General features: G+C 46.5%; 1 protein-coding gene across 1 annotated transcript; it reads left to right on the plus strand.

The window, feature by feature from the left end:
* The first annotated feature begins 424 nt into the window (after positions 1–424).
* TRIM54 (tripartite motif containing 54) lies at positions 425–21,429 on the plus strand. Its single transcript, XM_036090318.2, has 9 exons — positions 425–863; positions 17,197–17,369; positions 17,569–17,740; positions 19,297–19,392; positions 20,012–20,245; positions 20,503–20,525; positions 20,636–20,760; positions 20,890–20,973; positions 21,290–21,429. Exons 1-9 carry the CDS (start codon positions 696–698, stop codon positions 21,304–21,306), a joined length of 1,092 nt encoding a protein of 363 aa, XP_035946211.1. The 5' UTR covers positions 425–695; the 3' UTR covers positions 21,307–21,429.
* Positions 21,430–21,506: the final 77 nt, after the last annotated feature.

Genomic DNA, 21,506 nt, shown 5'->3' on the forward strand with positions numbered 1-21,506 from the left:
CCACCCTGAGCCATGTCTGGTGCCCCCATCCAGGCCAGTTTAGATTCTGTGTCATGCCCTGGAAGAAGAGCCCAAGCCAGAGCATGCTTATGGGGCTCAGGGGCTCACAGGAGCGTTCTGAGCCTGCGAGCTTGACACCTTCACAGACCTACCTTTCACCATGAGCAGTGAAGCTCACCCCTGCTCTTGCGTAAGGCAGTCACCCATTCCCGAGTGAGTCAGGGTCACTCACTCGGTGACAGCTGTGGCTCGCCTTACATGAGCTAAATTGGGAGTTGGAATGTCATGCAGATGCCCCTTGTTCCCCACCCCCATGTTAAAATTAATCTCCTCTCTGGGAAGGGAGGGACACACAGTGCTGCCCATAGAGTGAACAAGAGTCATTTGGAGAACAAAAGGAGAAATTGTCAGGGACAGAGTCACTCAGGGACGGAGGGACAGATAAAGCTAACTACATGTGTCTGGCTGGGGTACAGAGCAAAGACTAGAGAAAGAGAAGTGTCTGAAAACAGCTGAGGACGAGGTGAATTGTTGGAGGAAGGGACAGGAGAGAGAGCAGAGCTATTTCAAGAGTGAGCGGTGGAAGGGAACGTAAGAACCCACGGACTGTCTGAAGTGAACGAGGAAGGGTCCAGAGGCAGTGAGGGAAGGCCAGGACTGGGGCCAAGGCCAGGGCAGGCACGATCGCTGAGGGGATGAACTTCACAGTGGGTTTCAAGCCGCTGCTAGGGGATGCACACAGCATGGACAACCTGGAGAAGCAGCTCATCTGCCCCATCTGCCTGGAGATGTTCTCCAAACCAGTGGTGATCCTGCCCTGCCAGCACAACCTGTGTCGCAAGTGTGCCAACGACGTCTTCCAGGTGGGCTGGGGGGCGGGGCCCGGGGGGGCCTGCGTACCTTTGTGGGGGCCGGCTCATCAGGTCGGGGCGGAGACTCCAGAGTGCTCCATGAGGTGGGTGGGGGCTGTCCTGGCGGCAGGGCAGAAGACCGGGGGTCCCAGGAGATCCCAGAGTAAGCATGAGTCAGCAGCTGCTTGGCAGGCTGGCGAGTGCCGCGAATGGGTGCACGGACCGCAGCTCGATAGCTGCTGTCTGCAGGGGAAAGAAGACCCCCAGAGAAACTAGAGCCTGGGAGGGAGGTGACCCTACACCAGGCTGTGTGGCAATCTGTGCTGGACTCTGCATTCCAGTTTGGAGTTTCAGATTTGGAGGATGATGCGGAAGATTGGGAGAAAATATCAATAAGGTAAGCATTACAAAATGAGCCCTGTGAGAAAAGTCAGTGATGAAACGATTTGTATTTGAGGCAAAGCTCAGCGTGCCCATCTTTGGGGGCAGAGTTAGACGTGGGCAGGAGATCGGGAGTTCTCCCCAACTAAAGTTCACACCCGTGCCCCACTCCACATTGGTCAATAGAGGGGCCTGCTGGTTAAAAAGGACTGTGGTCACTTAAGTAAAGAGAATGCAGAAAAATGCAATGAGCTTTGGTTTATGTGAGGTCATGGGGCAAAGCATAGCTAATCAAATTCACAGATGTCATTTTAGCTTCTGGTTTCAGAAAGAAATGCAGCATATACTAGAATGGTTTATAAATGGGTTTTCTTTCTTGTCCTGTGCCACTGGAATGACGATCAGAGAAAGTAAGTGGAAGAGTGCATGCTCACACGTGCCCACACACGCACATACACACACACCTTGCAAATGAAGTAAAATCTCTGAATAGACCAGAGCTGGCTAGCTTAGTAGGCGTGGCAGTGATAAGGAACATTATGAACACATATTCTTCAACTGTATCAGAATTCAGGAGGAAATGTGTTGAACACAAATGATTTTTAACCTAACCAAGAAAATGCTTTTTTTTTTTTCGTGCTTTGGGGCAGCATGTTTGGGAAAAAAATTAATGCATTGGCTAAGTCAGGCTGTCCCATAGCTGTGCTCTGTGACCTACCCTTTGCTGTCTGCCATCTTCCTGTTGAGGCTCATTCCCATCTCCTATTCTTTTTTTTTTTTTTTAACATTTTTTTAAAGATTTTATTTGAGAGAGAGAGTGCAAGTGAGAGAGCACAAACGGGGAGCAGCAGAGGGAGAGGGAGAAGCAGACTCCCCGCTAAGCAGGGAGCCCCACGTGGGGCTCGATCCCAAGACCCTGGGATCATGACGTGAGCGCAAGGCAGATGCTTAACCAACTGAGCCACCCAGCCGCCCCTCTATCTCCTCTTCTTCTATGTGTCTAAGCCTGCCATTACATTGTTTGGCTCCAGAATATCTCAGAGCCAGTAATTTTCCCTCTCTGGGAAGGGCTGACTGCTCCGTCGACTCATCCTGGACATCAAGTCATGTACTAGAGGCCTCACCTTGCCCACCATCTTAGTATCCCCTTGGGCTAAGTACCTTTCTGAACATCCTTCAGGCTGAGATGCCCAGGAGGGAATGGCAAAAAGATTTTGCCATCCCTTCTCATGAATTTGTAGTGAAACATCCTTCCATTAGATCTTGAAATACATGAAAGCAAAGAGAAGTTTTTAAAGCAAAGGTAATCTGTCCTATAAAAAAAAAAAAAAAAAAGTGGCTCCAGGTACGAGAATATTAAAGTATGAGGCACATAGTATCATCAGGCAGAGGGTCCCAGGGACAGGTTCTCTACGTGTAAGCTAGAGGATGTTTGAGTGGCCTCCCTTGTTCAAGTCAGCGCTCTGTATCCCGGCACACCATTTTGGTTCCTTGAAGCTCTGAAATACTGTTTGGACGCAGAGAGAACCGGAATTGAGCTGAAATCTATGCATAATATTTAAGAAACAACATGATTCCCGGAGCTTTGGGATGGTTCTGCGGATCTGGACCGATGTGTCTCTTTTAAAGTGCAGAGCACCCCTGGTGCCCCCGCCCCCAGGAGAAGAGTGAACAGCTCATTTCCTTGCTCTGCTTTTTTTGGGGCAGCCTGGTGGGAGGCTGACCCAGTTCTTTGGCTGCACTTAGGTATATACATCTCAGTAGATCTCCCTCTGAAAGATGAGCATATTTAGTTTTTTCGCACATTGCCTCCACATTTTGACAACTGTAGGCATAATCAGATTGTCTGTTTTCTAAGTATGGGAACAAGAATAGGACTTTTGGTAACTCTATCTTAAAACCACTTAGGAAGAATACCCTGAGAACATTGCCTAGAAAGTTAATAGAACTTATAAAACTTATACCAGTGTCTCTCTCACACACACACACACACACACACACACACACACACACACACACACTTAAAAAAAAATACTATAGGAGTTTATATCATGAAAAGTGGCCACCTCAGGCCCTCATTTCGCTTCTTCAAATGGAGGTAGCCATTTCCAACTCTCTTGGGTATCCTTCCAGAGATTTTCCATGGATAGGTACATCCGCGCTTGTGTGTGTGTGTGTGTGTGTGTGTGTGTGTATGTGTGTGTTTAAACTACACTCGTCTTACATCTGCCTTTGTTCACTTACTCTTTCGGCAGTTCCATCTCCACACATTCAGATCTATGTCTTCACTTTAAAATGGCCACATAAGGGGCACCTGGGTGGCTCAGTCAGTTAAGCATCCGACTCTTGATTTTGGCTCCAGTCATGATCTCAGGGTCCTGAGATCAAAACCCCATGTGGGGCTGAGCCTGGAGCCTGCTAGGGATTCTCTTTCTCCCTCTCCCTCTGCCTCTGCCTCCCCCCACCCACTCTCGCTCTAAATAAATAAATGGCTGTATAGTGTTCCATTGTTATGACTGGACCGCAGTCTATTTAAATCAGTCCTCTGAAACATTTAGATGGTGTCCAGTGTTTTGCTGCCCTAAAAACTGCTGTGATGGACAACAAGCAAGAATTTTAGGAAACTGTGGGGCACCTGGCTGGCTCAGTCAGAAGAGCATGTGACTCTTGATCTCAGGGTTGTGAGTTCAGTCTCAGGGTTGTGAGTTTAAGCTCCACGTTGGGTGTAGAGATTACTTAAAAATAAAAATTTTAAATAAAAAAATTTTAGAGAATTATGATTTTATAACATCAGGTTAATTAGCCAAGAAGCAAATTTCAAAATGTTTAATTGAACATTTAATTGACAATGTTGAACATTATTAAGGGTTTGGGAGAAAGTCATCCAGAATCCTACCTCCCCCAACGCAGTGATTTTCACATTTGTATATTACTTTCAGCCCTGGTGGCCACACATATTTTTACATAGCTGCCATCACAATTTAACTAAGTTTCTTTCTTTCTTTCTTTCTTTCTTTCTTTCTTTCTTTCTTTCTTTCTTTCTTTCTTTCTTTCTTTTTTAAAGATTTTATTTATTTATTTGACAGAGAGAGAGACAGTGAGAGAGGGAACACAGTAGGGGGAGTGGGAGAGGGAAAAGCAGGCTTCCCGCTGAGCAGGGAGCCTGATGTGGGGGCTCGATCCCAGGACCCTGAGATCATGACCTGAGCCGAAGGCAGACATAACTGAGCCAGGCGTCCCTAACTAGGTTTCTTTAGAGCTGTAATACCTCTCTCTCTCTCTCACTCTGAATTTAAAGAGAAAAGACACCGAAATACCACATTAACCCCCTCTAATTTCTCCCTCCCTCTTTCTCCACACTTGCGCCCACTCAGCACCAAGCACTTTGACTAGAGGAAAGCTGTCGGTGTGGGAATTTGACACAAACATCTTCCCATGCGTTTCTGTATCTGTAAGCTCTATTCAGCCCTAAACTCCCTTAAGCAAAGCCTCCAGTTTATTCTGATACCTGCCCCCACTTCACTGTGGGCACTTGTTTATCCGCTGCAAAGTGTTGTAATTTCACAGACAACCAGAAGGCTTTGGAAGAAGGTTGTTGAGAAACAGCTTTTCTGGAAGGTGTCCATCTAGGGAGAGATTTGCAGATATGGGAATATGAAGAAAGGGGCCACCTTCTCTAATAGAGTGGCCCGGGAAAGAGATGACTTCTGTTTCACTCCACCCTGGAATCCAGTTCCTTATCGGTTCATTGTGAGGACCTGTGGTCATCAGGAGAGGCCTGCCTCCTTGACCACTTCCACTGTTCCTGAGAGCGCCTGGACCTCCCCAGCCCAACCATGGGGGGTCTCCTTTATGAGAAATTGGTTCACTGCAAGTTTGTGAATGCCATTTACTTTGTAGCAGGGTTAGGGATCTTGCTTACTTGACGGAAGAAACTTGGTTAGTGGAGAACCCAAAAAACCTAGATCGAGACTAGCTCCTGGGTTCTGGTCACACCAGCTTCTTCCTTTCTTGCCATGTGATGTCAGTCAGGCTATTTTACCTCTTCAAGCCTGTTTACACACATAGAGATTAAAAGGATGCTTTAAACTGATCTTTAACATCCTTGTAATTCTAACAATCTGATTTCACAAATTCCAGAAACCTTACTATAAATTTCCTTTTTTTTTTTTAAGTTATTTATTTTTTTAGTAATCTCTACACCCAATGTGGGGCTCAAACTCAAAACCCTGAGATCGAGGGTCGCATGCTCTTCTGACTGGGTCAGCCAGGAGCCCCTGGATTTACATTTTTTAAGCGTTTTCTATTCTGTTACCAATGCCCTGACTTGACTCACTCTTCTTTTCGATCTTCCTTCTAGCCAGTCTGCTCTCACAGACCCCCTGAGCCAGGCTCTCTGCTAGGTTCTGTCAGGCAGAGCCAGCCCGCCACTCAGAATCCCTCTCCCGCCCACAGCTCAGCTTTTGCCGACATCTGAATTCTTCCAAGGCTCTTCAACATTTCTCCAAATGTCTGGTCTTCTGCTACCATTATCCCATGGTTTCTCCAGTATATTCTGAAGGTCTGGCTCAGAGGACCTGCATGGTCCACTATTCATCATTGGCCAGGTCATCAGTTTGGGGGGGATAGCCTCCAACCCCCCCGCCCTTGAACTCATAGAGCATCTTTCTAGATGGAACATTTCTTTTTTTTTTTTTTTTTTAAAGATTTATTTATTTATTTGAGAGAGAGAGCACATGAGAGGGGGGAGGGTTAGAGGGAGAAGCAGGCTCCCCGCCGAGCAGGGAGCCCTATGCGGGACTCGATCCAGGGACTCCAGGATCATGACCTGAGCCGAAGGCAGTCGCCCAACCAACTGAGCCACCCAGGCGCCCTAGATGGAACATTTCTATTAGAGGCTATGGAACATTACAAAAAAAAAAAAAAAAGGAAGCACCATACAGCCTAAAAGACAGCTCATGGCATATATGCCACACAATAGCCTTGACCACAGCCTAGAACTAAATTCCATTTATTTACTCCCTTCCATTTTATCTCCCACAGTGAAGAAAGAACAGTTATTTCGTGTTCTGTGGTTCTGTGTGGTCATAAACTTTTCGGATTGTTAACAACCCTTTGTGCAATGCTTTCTCATTTCCAGAGTTCCTTCACATGCATGATTCCATTTGAGTTAGATAGGGTGGATGTGATTTCCATTTTACAGGGGGAACAGGACACAAGTTATAGACATACACACAAAGGGACAGAGAAGGGACATAAATCTAAGTCTTCTGTTTCCTAGAGTGATGGAATTTCCTTTACACATCACCTCAGTGGCACATGAAATTTTGCTCTATGGGGCTGGCTTTTTTGTGAACATGTAAGATCTCAGGACAGAACAAAGACATTTCTGTGTACAAAAGAGCCCATCAGTTATTTTTTAGTTGTTATTTTTTTTTTTAAAGTACAGGTCTTTTGCCGTATGCCTCTACACAATTGTTTACAAAAACTTATATCTTAAAGAAGATATTAATTCAAAGATGCATTATATACAGTTTCATCAAGTTAAGAGCAGGTCTATTCCCTGTGCTCCTACACAATCATCTACAAAAACTTGCATTTTTTTTAGTGTTATTTATTTATTTATTTATTTTTTAAAGATTTTATTTATTTATTTGAGAGAATGAGAGACAGAGAGCACAAGAGGGAAGAGGGTCAGGGAGAAGCAGACTCTCCGCTGAGCAGGGAGCCCGATGTGGGACTCAATCCCGGGACTCCAGGATCATGACCTGAGCCGAAGGCAGTCGCCTAACCAACTGAGGCACCCAGGTGCCTCTTTGTTAGTGTTTTTTATTTTAGGTTTTTATTTTTTTAATTCCAGTTAGTTAACATACAGTGTTATTTCTTAGTCTTGAAATAGAAAGATAAACAGAAGCAGAAGATGGGATTTTGCTAACTGGATATTAGTCAGCTGAGAGATCTTTAGTCCAATATAGAGACAGTCAGCTGTGGAGATGTAGTAAGCATGTTGCCATCTACACCTTAGAGTGAAATTCCTGTCTGTGGTGAGACCATGTAGGACTTACAATCAAGGCAGGAAGTTATCTCTTTTTGGACCATGGACCCCTTTGTCAATTTGTAAAGCCTGTGGACCCTAAGGGTGATGTCTGTGGTTTATGTAAGAAAAATGTTTTTATTTTCATTTTTTTAAAGATTTTATTTATTTATTTGAGAGATAGAGTGAGCAAGAGAGAGAGCACATGAGCAGGGGCAGAGGGAAAGGGAGAAGCAGGCTCCCTTGCTGAGCAAGGAGCCTGATGCGGGGCTTGATCCCAGGACCCTGGGATCATGACCTGAGCTGAAGGCAGACCGACTGAGCCACCCAGGCGCCCCAGAAAAATGTTTTTAAATGCATAAAATATAATACATATAATTATGAAGAAACTGGATTGCATGCATTCTCATACATTCTTAACGAGAACACAGCACACATTCTCATACATTCTCAACGAGGCTGATATTGCCCCAAGTATATCTGCCGTATTAGAATTTTTTATTGTGATTTTATTTTTAAATTTTTATTTAGTTTTTGCTTTCAGGTAAGATTCCCCCCCCCCAACTGTATTGAGATATAATTGACAAAAATTATACATATTTAAGGTGTGCAACATGATGATTTGATATTGCGATCACCACAACCAAGAGAGTTAACACATCCATCACCTCACATGGTTACCACTGTGTGTGTGGTCTACTGCTCTCTTAGCAATTGCCAAGTATACAATATCGTATGACTAATTCCAGTCACCATGCTGTACATCAGGTCCCCAGAACTAATTCATCTCATGATGGGAAATCTTGTGTCCTTTGACCAGCATCTCCTCATCCCCCGCCCCCCACCACCCCCACCTTTCTACTCTCTGCTTCTAGGAGTTTCACTTTTGTAGATTTTTGATACTAAAATTTAATGGGGGAGGGGTCAATATTAGGGGGGAAAATGTCTTAAAAGTTTCCCGGAAGGAGCAGTAATGAAAAAAAGCTTGGGAAGCACTGGAATATAATTACCAGAGTAATTAGAACAAGTTTGATAGAGTAATGTATGTGCTTCTATTACCACATTAAATCACAAGCTCAAGCAGTGGGCTTGAAGTAGTTTAGAAATAGTGATAAGCATAAATTATTTTTGGATATTTGAGCAGCAACAGTAATGTGATGTGAAAATGCCTGTGATTTCTGTGGGTGACAAAGTACCACTACAACTACTGTGGTTCGTCGCCTACATTTATAACTGAGGGAAATGTCCAATTTCTGCTAGAGGTTAATGAAAATCAAGGTGTGATTTTTTTTCTCATCTAGGTTCACAGAATTTTAGTCAAGGATCTTTCGGGGCTATGGTCCCCAGGTTAAATACTCCTGCATGACAGGCACCAGCATCTTCCCAAGTATCCAGGCTTGACTTTCTCCTCTGCCCACAACCCACCCATGTCCAAGTGAATAGTCAGTCCTACTGATACTGCCTCTGGCATCCCTAGTCTTTTTTTTTTTTTTTTTTTTTAAGATTTTATTTATTTGAGAGAGCGAGCATGAGAGGGGGCGCGGTCAGAGGGAGAAGCAGACTCCCCTCTAAGCAGAGAGCCCGACTCGGGGCTCGATCCCAGGACTCTGTAATCATGACCCAAACCGAAGGCAGGTGCCCAACCGATTGAGCCACCCAGGTGCCCCTGGTATCCCTAGTCTTTCCAAGATTGCTGCCACTACCTGAGGGTGGGCCCGTGACTTGCTTTAACTACGGCACTTGCTTCCCAGTTATCTGTGCCTTTAACCTCTCTCTTCCCTTCCCATCTATCCAAATTACCTCTCTTAGATTAATATTCACTCTTATTTTCTCTCCTAGTTCAGAAAAAAAACATGTCTACAAAATTAAGTTCAGATCCTTACCCTTGAATTCAAAGCCCTCTGTGATTTTGCCACAATTAAAAAAAAAAAATTTTAAAGGGGCACCTGAGTGGCCCAGTGGGTTATACATATTTAAGGAGCAAAAAAACTTTTACTTTTTAAAAATGTGGGGCACCTCTTGGCTCAGTTGGTGGAGCATGTGACTCTTGATCTTGGGGTTGTGAGTTTGAGCCCCATGTCAGGTGTGGAGCCTACTCGTGCTTCTGCTCCAACTCTTGCTTTCTGCTCTGGTCATGATCTCATGGGTCATGAGATTGAGCCCTGCATTAGGCTCTGAACTCAGCGGGGAGTCTGCTTGAGGAATCTCTCCCTCTGCCCTTCCCCCCACTCTCTTTCTCTCTCTCTCTCAAATAAATAAATAAATCTTCTAAAATTAATTAATAAAATTCAAAAGCCCTTCATTTAAAAACCCACCTTTCTAGCTCCTCCCCATGCCTCCCCCCATTTGTAACTTAAAATCCTATAGTCTCTCTGGTCTCCTAAAACTCTTTCCTACCTAACCATCTGCTGCCTGTCTACCCTGTCTTCAAATGGTATCTTCTTAAACATCCCCTCCCTTGAACCAACATAGTTCTTTACAGTTCTTCTAGTGGTTTATCTTCTTGGCTTTTATGGCACTCGAGCGCCCCCTTTCCATTCATGTCAGGACTGAGCATTGCATTTTTTTTTTTTTTTTTTTTTTAGATTTTATTTATTTATTTGAGAGAGAGAGAGAAAGAAAGAGTGAGTGTGAGCAGAGGGAGGAGCAGAGAGGGAGATGGTGATAGAGAATCCCAAGCGGACTCTGCACTGAGCCTGACTGGGCAGGGGCAGGGGCCTTGATCTCATGACCCTGAGCTCATGACCTGAGCTGAAACCAAGAGTAGGATGCTCAACTGACTGAGCCACCCAGATGCCCCTGAGCATTACATTTTTAAATATTTTATTTTTTTTTAAGTAGGCTCCACACCTGACATGGGGCTCAAACTCACAACCCCAAGATCAAGAGTCAAATGCTCCACCAACTGAGCCAAGAGCTGCCCCACATTTTTAAAAAGTTTTTTTCAAACCCTAAAGTCTTTGTACAAAATTTGGAAATTAGAAAAAAAGAAAAAGGAAGGAATAAACCACAATTCTGTCACTTGATGACAATTATTGCAAAAAATATTTAACTCTTTTTAAAAATGCATTTTAAAAGTAATTCAGGGTCTATGGAGGGAAATTTGGGAAGTGTATATGAATACAAAGAAGAAGGTTTTAAAATCACCTGGGAATCCCATCACCCATTTCAAAATTGGGATCCTACTGTCTATATAGATTTACATCCTGCTTTTTTCATCTAAAATCATAACATGAGTATCTCCCCATGTTACAAAGAACTCTGTTAAAGATAATTGCATAATAATTCTGTTATAACTCATTTAATTGCTCTTCTATGTCAAATAACCAGTATGTTTCCTATATGAAAAAAATTATTGTTTATTTTGATTACCAAAATAATATAGGTGTATTATATAAAATTCAAACCTCATACATAATACAAGTGATAGAATGTATAAATCCATCTAAACACACTAGGACTATTTCAGAGATGGGATTTCAGGAACTACTTCTATGAGACAAGGAGAGGGCGCTCCAGGGACAGCTGGGGAGAGACACAGACACTGGATCACAGAGTTAGAGGGAGATGGTGGACTCTGTGGTGTGAGAGGGAGAGGTTGTTATAAAAACCACCAGCTCCCTTCCCCATTTCACAGGCAAATACACACTGGTCAGGGTGTCTGAAATTCTTACCATATTATATCCGCCAAGGCTCATTGCTCACAGAACATCAGAAGCAAGTGCTAAGTACAGATCCCTCTTTTTAGATCTGAGAAGACTGAGACCCTGAGAGAAATTGTTTTCCTAAGGTCGTAAATGGCAAATCCAAAACCAGATCTTCAGATAATTGCTACTTTCCCTATTGTGCCACATTAAATGCCTTCTGTTAAAATATAGAAATGTTACCAAGAAGGAGTAACAATTTTATCCACATATCCAGTACAGATGACTTTCTCAAAATAACCACCCAGCATTTGCAGAAAATTTGGGACATGAGACAGACAGGTTTCGATTGAGGAAAGAGTCAGGAAAGAGTTAGAGCGACTCCCCAGACTTCATTCTCATTTCACCTTCCTGATTTTTGCCATAGTTATGTACCACCTGTGTTATGGTTGATTATTTCTATTTAAAAGGACTCACTTTTAGGGGCACCTGGGTGGCTCAGTCGGTTAAGCGACTGCCTTTGACTCAGGTCCTGATCCCAGGGTCCTGGGATAGAACCCTGCATCAGGCTCCTTGCTCAGTGGGGAGCCTGCTTCTCCCTCTACCTCTGCCCCTCCCCTCTGCTTGTGCTCTCCCTCTCTCCATCAAATAAATAAATAAATAAATAAATAAATAAATAAATAAATAAAATCTTAAAAAAAAAAAAGGACTCACTTTTAAAGCTTAAATGTTTATCTTCATTCTAAATGACAAAGTCCTTGAAAAATCACTAGCTATGTAGGCTGATTATTTTTTCTAATATGCACAAAATAAACACATAGAAATTCTCAATGTCCATTCTCATACCACCAAAAATCTTCATGCCTGTCATCAGTATGTATACCATACTTGGGGAAACACTGAGATAGCTCATGGGTAACACAGAGAGGGCCTCTAAGCAACATGACTGTGCCAAGAGTTAAAGAGCCTGGAAAATCCAAAAGATAAACTTAACTATTTCATCACTAGTCACATTTAGCCCTAGTGCAAAAGGGCACATATATATATATATGCATGCCAGGACTGACTAGCAAAGGATGTGGGATATGGAGTTGGGCGGGCGAAACATGGCTGAGACAATCACAGAAAGGAGGGGATGCCCTGAGGGTTAAGAGGAAAGCCAGCCAGCCTACCCCAGGTAGGATATGGCAGGAGGAACTGAGCTTTGGAAGAGGGAGGAGACTATGGAACCAGTGGATGGCTGGGAAATCTGCGGTGGGCTGTGGTACCTGCTCCAGGGAGCAGCACTGGGTCTATAGCCAAACTGCAAAAAACAGCAGAGATGCGACCCCTCCCTACCACCTGCCAGTGAGCTCTCCAGTTCCCCAGAAATGTGCTCTTCAAACAAAGGATTTAGGTTGGACTGCCTGATTCCAATTGTCTCTCAGACCCCTGGGTCCCAAGAGAATGGTAGTGATTAGCCGATAGGATGAGCTGCTAAAATGTCTTTACAAGGTGGGAAAGTGGTGAAGAGGTAGCGTGCTTCCTGGTCCACCCCCCTTGGCCCAGACATCCCAACAAGTTCTGATTGCTTTTTTTAAACTTTTTTTTAGGGGCACCTGGGTGGTTTAGTCAGTTAAGTGCCCGACTCTTGGTTTCGGCTCAAGTCATGATCTCATGGGGTCGTGATCCCAGGGGGTCCTGGGATTGAGCCCCGGGTAGGGCTTGGCGCTCAGGAGAGGATCTGCTTGGGGATTCTCTCTCTCTTTGCCCCTCTCCTCACTCTCTCTCTCTCCCTCTCAAATAAATACATAAATCTTAAAAAGAAAAACACGTTTTTATATTGTGGTACAATGCATAGTGTAAATTTATCATAACTATTCTTTTTTTTTTAGTATTTTATTTATTTGAGAGAGAGGGCATGAGAGAGTGAGCACAAGCAGGGGGGAGGGGTAGAAGGAGAGGGAGAAGCAGGCTCCCAGCTGAGCAGGGAGCCGAAGCGGGACTCCATCCCAGGACCCTGGGATCATGACCCAAGCCAAAGGCAGACGCTTAACCAGCTGAGCTACCCAGTCACCCTCATCTTAACTATTCTTAAGTGTGCAGCTCAGTGGCATTAACTATATTCACATTGTCGTATAACCATATCCAGAACTTCTCATCCTTCCAAACTGAAACTCTGTACCCATTAAAATAACTCCCCACTCCCCCACCCCCCAGTCCCTGGCAACCAACATTCTACTTTTTATCTCTATGAATTTGACAATTTCAGGTACCTCATATAAGAGGGATCATGCAATATTTGTCCTTTTGTGACAGGCTGATTTCACCTAGCACAGTGTCCTCAAGGTTGACCTACATTGTCGCATGTTGTCCTGATTACTTTGATCCTGTCATTTTCCACCACAGTCTGTGTGACTATCCATGTCATGCATTCTACTTCCTGCTGTCGTATCAAATGTGGATTTTGTTTCTATGTTGGTAACATATTTTACATGATTTCTTAATTCTGCCAGTTCATTTTTCTTCTCCAGCTTTGATCACTTATATCTCTTCTTTTTCTTTCAAGATTTTATTTATTATTTATTTATTTATTTATTTGAGAGAGAGAGAGAGAGAGAGAGAGAGTGCGGGGGTTGGTGAGGAGCAGAGGGAGAGAGACAAGCGGACTCCGCGCTGAGTACAGCGCCTGATGCTGGGGCTCCATCTCATGACACTGAGATCATGACCTGAGCCGAAATTAAGAGGCAGCCGCTTAACCAACTGAGCCACCGAGGGGCCCCTTTACTTATCTCTCTTCTATAATCAAAGTGACTATGTTTTCTCTATTTCTTTAAAAAGGTCAGATTGAAATATTGTTTCTTAGAGCAATTCTTCTTCCAAAGCGTCTTCTTCACCTGTCCTTTGCTTGTCATGCTTTCTTTTTCCTTTTTTTTTTTTTTTTTTATATCTCGACTTGTATCTCCTGTTAGATCCTTTCTGCTTATCACTCCTCTTTGAATAGGGGTAGTTCCATCTGAGGCTGAGGGTGAATTCTTTACTCAACCCTCTGTTTACCTTGGCTTTTCTTCCACTGTCACCTAATGTAAACTGGCTAGCTGGATGTTATCATTGGTTTGCAATCTCTGTTTGGTCCTTTGGTTCTTTGGTGAATTAGAGGGGTATGACCTGGATTAGTAGGTAACTGAATGTCTCAATTTGGTTATGTTGCCTCAGAATATTTTTCACACCGAATCTGAGGAATTATCTTTCTTGGGGGCATGTGGAGATCCATGGGAGGAAGTCTTGCAAAGATTTGAGCTATTTCCTTTCCTTTGCACAGACAAACAGGTCATTCTGGTTGCAAGCTGGACCCTTATATTGCTTCACGAGGTTTTGGTTTTGATGGGTCATATTTTATCTCTGCTCAAATAACATCAATCCGCAGTTGCACAGCTGACTTTTACATTGTTTCTTTCCTTTGTGAAGGGTTGATGTTTGGCCTTAATAAAATCTGTTTCACCTGAGATTCAGAGAGACGAATATTGGCTCTGGGCATCATTCTTCAGGTGGCCTCAATTTTATTGCACCTGACAATGTAGTATATTGATTTTTAGGATGGACTCTGGGGTCAGAGTGCCTGAGTTCAAATATTGGTTCTGTCACCTATTATCTGATGACCGTGAACAATTTATTTAACATCTCTGCGCTACAATTTCCTATCTTTGAAATGGCGCTAATAGTAGTACCTATTTCATAAGGTTGGTAAGAAGTTTAAATGAGTTAATACAAATAAAAGGACTTAGAGCAAAACCTGGCATGAAGTATGTGCCCAATTAGCCACTGTCACTATATTTCCTGTAGTCTAAGTTGGGGGGGGCGTAAATGTTCATCTCCTCCATTATATTTACAAGAAATCCTTGAGGGTTAAATTCAGTAATGTCTGGGAAGCCCATAGCATGGTGCTTGACACATAATAGACCCTCAAAACATGTGTTGAATGTTAAATAATGAATATTGAGGAAGATGGGGCAGTGCAGAGGAAGGTGGGGGAGAGAGGCCATTCAGGAGTTTGCGCTCTGGGCTAAGATTTTAGAATATTGCCCCCTTTCTACCCATTCAAACCTTCACTGAGCCAGCAGCAAATCAAAGAGAAGTCAGATCCCTCCAGGAACTTGCGGCTTACAGTTCTCCCAACAGCTCCTTACTCACTTGGATTCTAAATAATGAAAGGTAATGGTATTAAGTAAGCAAAAGCCCAGTGATCTTACACTTTAACCCATTCCCTAAAGTAAACTCAGCAGTATTTATACAATTCCAGCTACCAAGAAGGACAAAGGCACAAACACAGCCTTGGATAATCTCAAACTAATCTGTTTGGCTTTATGATGGCCTGAAGTGTTAACTTCTTATGATTCACAAGAAATGCCCCCAAAATGTGACATTGGTCACATACCAGTCACTCTCACCAAGGTAGGCTTGCCCACTTCACAGGGGTCACTTTTCCTGCCTTGCCTACACCTCTTGCTTTTAAAGGTTCAAACAAGACTGTGGACTTGGACGCTTGTATGTATTCTGGGTGTTGTTGCACAAATAAGGTGCCCTCCGGCTGATGTCCAGCATAAGGATTTGGAGAATTCCATCGAAATCAACTGCAGGAAATACATCTAAATTTGCAAAGTCACAGGTGACTATTCTCCCCGTTACCCTCTACGAGTCCATGGTCTTCCAGCCAGTTAAGACTAAGTTCTGCCATAAGTGACAGAAAACCCAAAATAGCAATGGCTTAAGAAGGTGAAAACGTGTGTTTTTCTCTCAAGTGGAAGTATAGGTAGGCAGTCCAGGACTGCCTCATCAGAGCCTCACTCCTTTTATCTTGCTGCCATTCTCATCATGTGACTACCTCATGGCTCAACATGGCTGCTTCAACTTGAGCCACTCCATCTTCACTCCAGCCAGCAGGAAGGAGAAAAGAGGAGGGCATGCCCCTCCATTAAAGATACTTCCTAGAAATGGCACAAAACATTGCTATCTACATCCCAGTGGCCAGAATGCAGTCACCTGGTCACACCCAGCCAGAAGGGAGGCTTGAACACACAATCTTTATTCCATGTGTCTTGCTAAAAATTCAGAGGTTCTATTATTGAAGAAGACAAGGTGAATATCGAAGAACAACAAGTAGTCTCTGCCAGTCTCTTATCTCTCCTGCCATCCACAGTTGACCCCTCTGTCTTCTCTGAAGACCAGCCTTCCTGTTCACACTTTCTGACCCCTCCTGCTTTCCACCTCCACTTCACAAGACTAAGAGTGGCCACAATGTCAGTTCTTGGCCCAACTCCACAGGTCTTTTCAGTTTCAAAGCCGCACACTGGCTAGCCACCTCCACCTCTGGGTCTCCCTTCCAAATTCCTGGAAAGAACATTTGATTGGTTCTGCTTGGGTCAGGTGATCACCTCCTCAATGCTGAGCCAATCATCTGTGGTCTGGGCCATGGCAGGGCTCTCCCTTTTAGGATGGGATGGAGCAAGTTCTCTAAGAGGTGGAAGTGATGAACATCTCTTGTAAATCCTCCTGCGCTTACTCTTATCATAACACCCAGCCTGCCAGATGTAGTTGTCGCTTTGCTTGGTTTGCTCGGCCATAGGGCAGGGATGCATTTATTCATATCTTATCCCCACAGCCTTGCAATTACCTGGCACACTCAATATTTATTGTAGAAGGAATAATCCAATCTCGTCCTTAATTTTACAGATTGAACGCTTGCTCAAATTTACATGGTAGAACAGTGTTAGGGGCAGCACAAGAACACAGGTCTCCTGACTCCCAGTCTCTAGGACGGTTTCCTAGAATGACCCAGCATGGTGTGGCTTGTGTGCTCCATTGTTCAGCACTTGTCTCAGCTTCCCTGTCAAGGGCTCCAGAGAATCTCCCTCCTCTCCCCAGATGTGGCCCATGAGAGCCCAGGAGGATATTGGCTGCACCACCCAGAGTCAATTTCCAACCTTAGCCTTCCTGTCAACACCAGCGTCTCCCCACACCTGCAAGCTGGGCCCCTTTGGGGAAATCCCATCCTGACTGGGCCTTGACCAAAGTTAGGCTCTAGATGCAGGGATGCTTAAGGAGTAATGAGGCAAAAGCGGGAAAGAAGATCTCCATGGCCACACACCTGAGCTGCTCTCAGAGGAGGAGGGCCCCACCATCGGAAAGAGCTGATGCCTCTCCTTCCGCTATTCTCCTACACATCGGCCCTCATGACCGTTCCTCCCTGCCTCCTCCCTGGTCCTTCAGGCCTCCTGTGCCTGTTCTCTCATGTTACTTGTCCCTACAGGCCTCGAACCCTCTGTGGCAATCCCGGGGCTCCACCACCGTGTCTTCGGGAGGCCGTTTCCGCTGCCCATCTTGCAGGCATGAGGTTGTCCTGGACAGACATGGTGTCTATGGCCTGCAGCGAAACCTGCTAGTGGAGAACATCATCGACATTTACAAGCAGGAGTCTTCCCGGTGAGCCCTCAGGACCTCTTGTCCCTCTAAGGAGCAGGGCCTGGCACACAGCGGGGGAACTCATCAGCCAAAAGGGAAGGGCTGAGAGGATCAGTTTAGAAATCAGAGGCCTGGACCCTGGGACAACCCACACTCACAGGATGCACCTCCCTGCAGCCTGGCCCCTGACCCTCCTGCCACCCCGCCCGCTCCCCTCCAGGCCACTGCACTCCAAGGCTGAGCAGCACCTCATGTGTGAGGAGCACGAAGAAGAGAAGATCAACATCTACTGCCTGAGCTGTGAAGTGCCCACCTGCTCTCTCTGTAAGGTGTTCGGCGCGCACAAGGACTGTGAGGTGGCCCCGCTGCCTGCCATTTACAAACGCCAGAAGGTACCAAGCAGCAGAGGGAGCAGGCATGGTGAGGTGGGGACAGGGGACAGGGTCTCCAACTGCAGCCTCTCACTCCACTGGGTTTTTGAAGGCTGGCAGATCAGGGCTACCGTCCCAGTTCTGGGCATGACTCAGTGTGTCCGTGGCTAAGTCACTTGACCTCTCTGGCCCTGACTTTCCTCGCTTGTAAAATGGGGATGAAAATGCCAACTTCCAAAGTTGTTTTAAGATACAATTAGATAATGGATACCAGCAACTTCAGTTTGGTGGCCGAGGTGCTCTCCAGGCCCTCTCACTACCATACAACTATATTTGACCTAAAACATAATTTAAAACTTATATCAGTGGGGCACCTGGGTGGCTCAGTCAGTTGAGCGTCTGACTCATTATTTTGTCTCAGGTCATGATCTCAGGGCTGTGAGATCGAGCTACATGTCGGGGTCTGCACTCAGCACTGAGTCTGCTTGAGATCCTCTCCCTCTGCCCCTCCCTCTGCCCACGACCTTGCTTTCTGTCTCTCTCATAAATTAAATAAATCTTTTTAAAAAATAAAATAGAAACTATATCAGAGGGCAAATGCTGGCAGTATTCCTGAGCTAGAGAGATGAGAATATGCCTTCAGAGCCCTGAAATGTGGACACCTGACCTGAAGACCCCCACGAATCCCAGGTGAAACTGGAATCTCAGGAACCAAGGTGGTCAGAAGTGCCGCCTGGCTTTTGACAAAAGTGAATGCAGAATCTGCCTAGAGGGAAACCCCCTCAATTTAGGCCCTTGGGTTCTCCTTAGATTAAGAAAAACAAAATATTAATTCAAAAGTGAAGATACAGAGAGAAGTGTAGCCCATGAGTGAGGTCGGTAGAAACACAAATTACAGATGAAACCCCTGAGGAACTCCGATCATGGAATTATTAAAGACCTGAGAGTCACTGTGTATAAAATGCTTTCTTAAAAAGATGGAATAAAACCCCAGCAATACTAGATTACCAAACATGCAGATTTAACAAAAAGCCAAATAGAGCTTTTAAAAATGAAAATGTGGTTGTTGAAATAAAATATTGAGAAGGTGAATTAAATGGCAGATTCCTCTGAAGAGAGAATTAGCGAACAGGAAGGTGGGCCTGAAAAAGCAGCCTAGGATGCAGCACAGGGGGATGAGAAGGATGAGCACGTATGTCTCCTCAGAGTCGCAGAATGAGAAAACAAAGAGAATGGAGAAGAGGCAATCCTAACAGATAATTACAAAGAAGCTTTCCGAATTGATGGAAGGCATGAATCTACAGGTGAAACATTCAGCCCAGAGCCTGGCATTTGGTGGATATTTGGCAAATGTCTTTCTCATTTGGTGGTGGAGGCCCTCCTCTTTCCACCTCCTTCCAGAATCCATAAATATGCTTCCACACTTCTTGGATGGTTCCAAGCCATCTAGATCTCTGGAATGGCTGCTCTGATGGTGGGGCAGAGGGGCAGTCCTCTCCTAGGTGGCCCTGGCAGGGATGGGGGAACAGCTCTAGACAGGGTCCTCCAGCTCTAAGGGCTGGCCTGTTGTGTGGCAGAGCGAGCTCAGCGATGGCATCGCGATGCTGGTGGCGGGCAACGACCGTGTGCAAGCAGTGATCACACAGATGGAGGAAGTGTGCCAGACCATCGAGGTGAGCCTGGGATGCGAGGGAGGGGAAATTTCTGGGTTCCTGGGGGTGAATCACAAGTAGTGGGATATAGGTTTGAGTCCCAGCTGTGCCCCCCGGCTAGCTCTGTGACTTTGGTCCAGTTACTTCACTTCTCTGTGCTTTGCTGATTATGAGAATGATATGATGACTACCTCGCTGGATATTTTTGAGAATTAAATGAGATTATACAAGTAAAAAATAGGGCCAGAGATACCCCTGAAGTACTTTAAAATATTGTATTTGCTAAAGAGAGAAAATCTTAAAAGTTTTCACGAGAAAAAAAAATTATAACTGTATTTAGCGACAGTGGTAACTAGACTTGTGATCATTTCACAATATCTACAAATACGGGATCACTACATTGTACACTGGAAACTAATATAATGTTAAAAGTCAATTATATCTCAATTTAAAAAAAACTTGTAATTGGTGTTACTGAAAAGACCTGGGAATGAGCAGCCCTTGGCTGCAGTTGTGGCTCGGCCACTATGTGTGGGGAACTTTCCTTCTTGGCTGTCTGTGGCTCCCGTTAAGTGGGGAGTGGGACAAGTGGGTGAGTGCTCTCCCAGCTAGAGGTCTCGTCCTTGCTCCCCTCGTTCAGGACAACAGCCGGAGGCAGAAGCAGTTGCTGAACCAGAGGTTCGAGGCCCTGTGCTCGGTGCTGGAGGAGCGCAAGGCCGAGCTGCTGCAGGCGCTGGCCCGCGAGCAGGAGGGGAAGCTGCAGCGAGTCCGGGGCCTCATCCGCCAGTATGGAGACCACCTGGAAGCCTCCTCCAAGCTCGTGGAGTCCGCCATCCAGTCCATGGAGGAGCCACAGATGGCGCTGTACCTGCAGGTGGGCCCTGGCGGAGGGAGGCGGGCCGCAGAGTGGCTGCGGTGGGGGCCTCGGCACCCCGAGGGCTGGGCTCCCGTCTCCTCTCTGGCTCCCGCTTGCCCCACGGCCTTGGGCAGGTCACCCCGCCTGAGTCCGTTTTCTCGTCAACGAACCGGGATATGCATCCCCGCCTACCCCGCAGGACTGTGGGCACCAGAAATGGGACTTTGCCAGCGCCTGGCACGGTGCTTACGCTCACCCTCCTTTCTTCCCTGCAGCAGGCCAAGGAGCTGATCAATAAGTGAGTAGGCGGAGCGGGCAGGGCAGGGCAGGGGCTTGTGGGCTCCGGGGCCACGCGCAGGGGGTCGAGGGTGCTGGGGCCGGTCCAGCTGAGCGGCTGCCGCGCCGCAGGGTCGGGGCGATGTCGAAAGCGGAGCTGGCAGGACGGCCCGAGCCGGGCTATGAAAGCATGGAGCACTTCACCGTGAGCGTGGAGCACGTGGCCGAAATGCTGAGGACCATCGACTTCCAGCCGGGTGAGGGAGTGAGGATGGGAGGGGGCGGCGGGCCGCTGGGACTGGGCGTCCCGAGGGGACGCGGGGCGGGGGGGGCGTCACGGCCAGAGAAGCAGGGACCCCACCTCACGGGGCCTTCCTTGGGGCTAGGCGCTTCCGGGGAGGAAGAGGATGAGGAGGTAGCATTGGACCGGGAAGACGGCAGCGCAGGGCCTGAGGAAGAGCGGCCGGAAGGTGAGTGCGGCCCGAGGGGCCTGGCGGGGCTGGCCCTACGCTCGGGTCCCCTCTTCTGTGACGCCTTCCTGCGGCCCCAGGGATGGCTGCAGGCCTCGGCTCCTGAAGTGCGTCCCCGCCCCAGCAGGGGGGCGCGCCCCCTAGCGCGCGTGCGGAAGTACACTCTCTTTCCCGCCAGCCTTTCCTGGGGGCTCTGCGAGACCAGGTTGGGTCGGGCGGTAGAGGAGAAAGCCACGTGGCTGGGGGAAAGGGGTGAGTTGGGTTCGGAGCTGCCTTGTTCCCGTGGAGCGCCCGCCCACCGAGCTTTCTTTCCCAGGCACAGGCGGGCACTGACCCGCCCTCTGTTGGGGAGCCCGCGCACCTGGGGCCTGGCGCTGGGCTCGCGGAGGACCTGCGCTGAGACCGCCGCGCCACCCAGCTCGGCGCCCCGCCGCGGGGGAGGGGCTCAATAAAGGGCTAATGCGTCCAGACCCGCAGCTCCGTTCACTGCTCACTCTCAGCCTCGGCTTCGGAGGCGACCCCATCACCATCCT

The sequence above is a fragment of the Halichoerus grypus genome, chromosome 10 (genome assembly GCF_964656455.1).
Source record: "Halichoerus grypus chromosome 10, mHalGry1.hap1.1, whole genome shotgun sequence".
Classification (NCBI taxonomy): domain Eukaryota; kingdom Metazoa; phylum Chordata; class Mammalia; order Carnivora; family Phocidae; genus Halichoerus; species Halichoerus grypus.